We start from the raw sequence: 4,352 nt of genomic DNA, 5'->3' as shown, positions 1-4,352 counted from the left end.
CATTATTCCATACCTATTCAACTCAAAAAAAATGTTTTACACATTTACTCTTTACAATCAATATTGCATCTTGAGTTCATACCAGTCCATAATGTTTTGCTTCATTCTTTGTTCTTTTGCGAAGTAATTCTTTGTTATTTTTATAAAACCGAAAGACATGATTGTTAATTGTATTATCTGCGATTATTTTTATCAGGTTAATAGGTCAATTAAAAATGAAGTGTCATATTCTTGTTATACTTTTTTAGGAGTCAATTTTGGTCGGTCAATATTTTAAACCATAAAAGTAACATCAACGTCCACCTTTCTCCACCCCAACTACCAAAACCGTAATATCTTACTCAACTCAACCCCCAAAAAAATTAAAATATGCAAACGTTTACACAAAAGCTATTTATTATTATTATTTTTTTGAAGTGAATAACTTCGATAATCACAAAAGCTTAAGTGAATCGCATAACAGTTGTATATCATGTTGTTTTAACTGTAATACATAAGACACATACATAAGTACATACCTAGTTGTCTAAGTATTGATATACATTGTTATATGTCAAACACTAACACTATGTACAAGTGAATTATATAATACAGAGTAATAGTTTTCTACTTAAAATCAGTTATGTATTACAAAACTATATATGGAAAAATAACACCCCTGATTTAATTTTACGCATGTTAAAACAGTACCATAGATTAAGATATTATCTAAAAAAAATTACAAAATTCGTAATACTTCACTTATAAATATTTCAAGTAAAAGTTCCTTATATGTTATTTTGACATTCAATATTTCAATTATATTTCACCAATCATAAAGCTATAAATTCAAATCTCAAAACCAAAGTTATATATATGTTTATATGTACATAACAACACTACTGAACTTGCATACACTCCAGACCCTTGGGTGTCTAAAACATAATATCCCATGGTTTTCCTAGAGTTGCAAGCCGAGGTTGTACAAAGCAAGAACATAGACCAAATCATAAGGCTTTAAAAGGTAAAGGTAAAAAAAAAGACGAATAAAAATAATACTGGACCATAAACAAGTGACGGAAATAAATGATATAAGGATAGAAAATGTGTAAATGGTATGGTTGATAATTTTGATTTCTTTTAAGTCAAAGTTAATCATTTGGATCAACAACGGGAGCCCTTTCTGCAAACTAGAGCTCCCGCATTGGTCGTGATAGTAGAAACGATTGATGACGGCCTAGCTCCAAGGCTTGAGGCCCTAGCATAACTAGATGAAGCCCCCGCACCTGATGCTACAAAAAATGCACCATTCAACATCAAGTCCCCTTCAGACCTCCAATTCCAGTTTTTCCACTCGTTCGCTGGTGCATCCTCGTGTTTGGTCACCTGCATAGTTCGTCGCTATCAGTAAATAATCCTCGAATACTAAATCTAATAGTTATCTTTTACTAATTCTTGATATGTTTTGACTAGAAAGCTATGCATAAAACATTGTACCTCTTTGCTAAATCTTCTATCGGGTGCAAGGAACCGATTCCCTTGGCTATTGATGGTCGGGTTTGCACTTCCTCCGATCGCATACATCTCCCAATGGGTGTAGTCATTGTTCACAACATGAAAGTACCCGTGCCGGCATCTATAATTTTAAACATGTAACAATCTCAACCCATTAACTAAACTTATTTAAAAAAAATAACAAAAAAACATCTCAATAGTTAGATTTTGAAATTCATCCTTAAAAGGTTACAAAAAATCCACATGAAAGTAAACAATTGGTACAAAAACCGAAAAAGTTAAAAAGAAAAAATAATAATAATTTGACCCATTTTTGGCGGTCAATAAACTCGTTTGACCCAAAATAGTGTCGGTAATAGCTTTTATTTAAATCTAAAAAAATAAATAAAACAATACCTTGGCATTCTTTGGACCAGTCCTTCACCAAAGTGATTAAAAGCAATAGTGACTTGCATGTTCTTGTCTTGCTCATAAGAATCACTATGGCCTAAAAGCATCACTTTATCATGGTGGGTCATGTAATTGTTAGATAACGTAATTGCGGTGGACCCCATGATGGCGTCGATCAACCCGTCAGCGCAATTCGACAACGAGCAATGATCGACCCACACATGACTTCCACCGAATATAGAAACACCATCACCGTCACACATTGTCCTCCACCCGAAGTGATGAGGGGAGCTTCGCACCATAGCATTACCCGCGGGCTTACAATCATGAATATTAATTCCATGAATAATAATATTTGTAACATATTGTATCGTAATGCACGGTCCCCCAGCTATATGCACACTCGCGCCACGACCATCAATTGTCTTAAAACTATTCATAATTAATTCTTCTTTAAGCTTAATCACCATGTCACGTTGGAAAATAATCCAGAGCGGCTCGTCTTGGATGACACCATACCGTAAAGTCCCAGGTTTAGGGTTAACAGCATCGTTGTCACTAGAATCAGTAACCACATAAATCTTCCCATCCCTGCCACCAACAGCTCCTTTCCCAAAGCCAATGGCGCAGTCTGCCAGACGTTGACGGTTTTTTTCCCAGTTAGGGTCACACCGCCAACAGTCGTCAATTGGGTTTCCTGTCCCGCAAGACAGGAAACCCAAGTTGCGTCTTGACTCATTTAAACTCCTACAGAAACAAAAAGTACATTCACATAATGACATTAGTTTTGAACATTATAAAAAAATGTACAAATAAAATAGTGGGTTCATGACTTCATGTGGTGAATGTACCTTTGTACTTGTTGTACTGTGTGCTCAGGATCTTGTACGGTGGCGGCTGAGATGAGTGTGGGGATGAAGAGAGAGAGGAAACCAAGAGAGAGAAACAGTGGTGCCATGGTTGTGTGTGGGGTAATGTGTGTGTGTTTATTATAGGTTTGAGAGATGTGATTAACATGAAGGAAATGAGTGATATTTATAAAGAAGAAAAAGTGCGTGAATAATGGCGTAATTAACTGAATCTACAGAGGATCGTTTATGGTAGGTTATGGCCGTTAATTATCATCTGTCACTCTCTTACACATGCTTTGTTTTATCTCTCACACATATTGCTCATATACACACCGTTTGGATATACATATAATATGTATGTATTTGTTTACATATAAGCATATGAGTCATGTGTATATTTATAGAAGAAAACAATTAAATAGAAAAGGGAAAATGACTCAAGAGAGTAAAGATGGAAGGAAAATATATATATATATATATATATATGTGAAAGTTTGTCAAGTAAATAAGTGACTAAAATGATTGGTGTAATTTTCAGGTGAACTGTTTTAGTTGAACTTTCTCATTTAAGCCATCTTGATATAATTTGTTTTTTTTTTAATTGATAGAACTTTACTTGTCGTTCAAGAAAAAAGTTATATTTGTAAGATTGTTAAATGAGCACACGAATTTGTTTAACTTTTACTTAGTTTATCTATTTTTATAAATTTGAATAATTTTATTTACTTTGTATTTAATATAATTTATATCATAAGGTGATTTTATTTTTAAGTATAATATAGCTATATTTAAAAAAATCATCTTATTATAGGCTGATGTATTGTTCGTCTATGGTACAACGGTGCATCCAAACACTTATAACCTCCGTCTTACTGGAGTGCATGCTCATTATATGACTCGTGTTACTCAAAAAATTAATGTCTAGCATGTGTCTTCGCTGCCAAAATTTTACATTTTTAGGGATACACATTACCTCTTGTTACATAGCACTATATTGACCCGTACAATTTTACGCTTTTAGGGATACGCAAATTTGTACGTGACTCGGCTTGAGATGGTTTCTTACAATTTTTAGATGCTTTATATTAATAAATTACCGACCATATGTATATGCATACTTGCATAGACACTAGTATAAGCACATTTTTAAATAGAATAGTTAGGTATGATTTGTATAACGGTTTAGATTTAGGATTATGGATATAAAAATGATTTCAAATTAAAAATTAAAGGTTTCCAAGAGTGGGGGCTTTTAAAAACACATCTTGTATGGGGCATTCTCAACTTCCTATACCACACATACTCTCTCCTACTATCTTAATTCCCACTTAATGGCCCCTCTTTCTCTCTTATCTTTCCCTTCTCTCTTGATCAAACTAAAAGAATAGATAAATTATTTATTGCTCAACTTATATTCTAACTTTCTAAAATATTTTGTCATAGATGTCTAGTGGTATGGTGCTTGTACTAATAATAGTAGTGTGGACTTAAATCCTTTAAAGTATAAAAGTAGGTAGTATTTTAGGTGCAAAAGTATTTTAGAGAGTAAGTATAAAAGTAAGTTACTAGCAATAAACGAGATAAAAAACTACGTACACAAGCCACAATGTTAATGAA

The 4,352-nt window shown here is 33.3% G+C and overlaps 1 protein-coding gene across 1 annotated transcript; it reads right to left on the bottom strand.

Annotated features, from left to right (window-relative positions):
- Positions 1-841: 841 nt before the first annotated feature.
- LOC143558184 (putative pectate lyase 5) lies at positions 842-3,104 on the bottom strand. The gene is made up of 4 exons (XM_077047075.1): positions 2,736-3,104; positions 1,891-2,631; positions 1,477-1,615; positions 842-1,365 (listed from the first exon to the last, which is right to left on the bottom strand). The coding sequence occupies exons 1-4, from the start codon at positions 2,840-2,842 to the stop codon at positions 1,144-1,146; spliced, it is 1,209 nt and encodes a 402-aa protein (XP_076903190.1). The 5' UTR covers positions 2,843-3,104; the 3' UTR covers positions 842-1,143.
- Between the last annotated feature and the right edge of the window lie 1,248 nt (positions 3,105-4,352).

The sequence above is a fragment of the Bidens hawaiensis genome, unplaced genomic scaffold (assembly GCF_021521415.1).
Source record: "Bidens hawaiensis isolate Kalapana, Puna unplaced genomic scaffold, B.hawaiensis_p1.1 tig00001087_1, whole genome shotgun sequence".
Taxonomy (NCBI): Eukaryota; Viridiplantae; Streptophyta; class Magnoliopsida; order Asterales; family Asteraceae; genus Bidens; species Bidens hawaiensis.
This window is presented reverse-complemented; position numbering and strand designations above follow the sequence as displayed.

Excerpts from the sequence above, each read along its gene's own strand:
- LOC143558184 (XM_077047075.1), bottom strand. The coding sequence starts at position 2,842 with ATGGCACCACTGTTTCTCTCTCTTGGTTTCCTCTCTCTCTTCATCCCC. Across the intron at positions 1,616-1,890 it reads CTGGTCCAAAGAATGCCAAG|ATGCCGGCACGGGTACTTTC; the intron begins GTATTGTTTTAT and ends TTAAAATTATAG. Across the intron at positions 1,366-1,476 it reads ATAGAAGATTTAGCAAAGAG|GTGACCAAACACGAGGATGC; the intron begins GTACAATGTTTT and ends CGAACTATGCAG.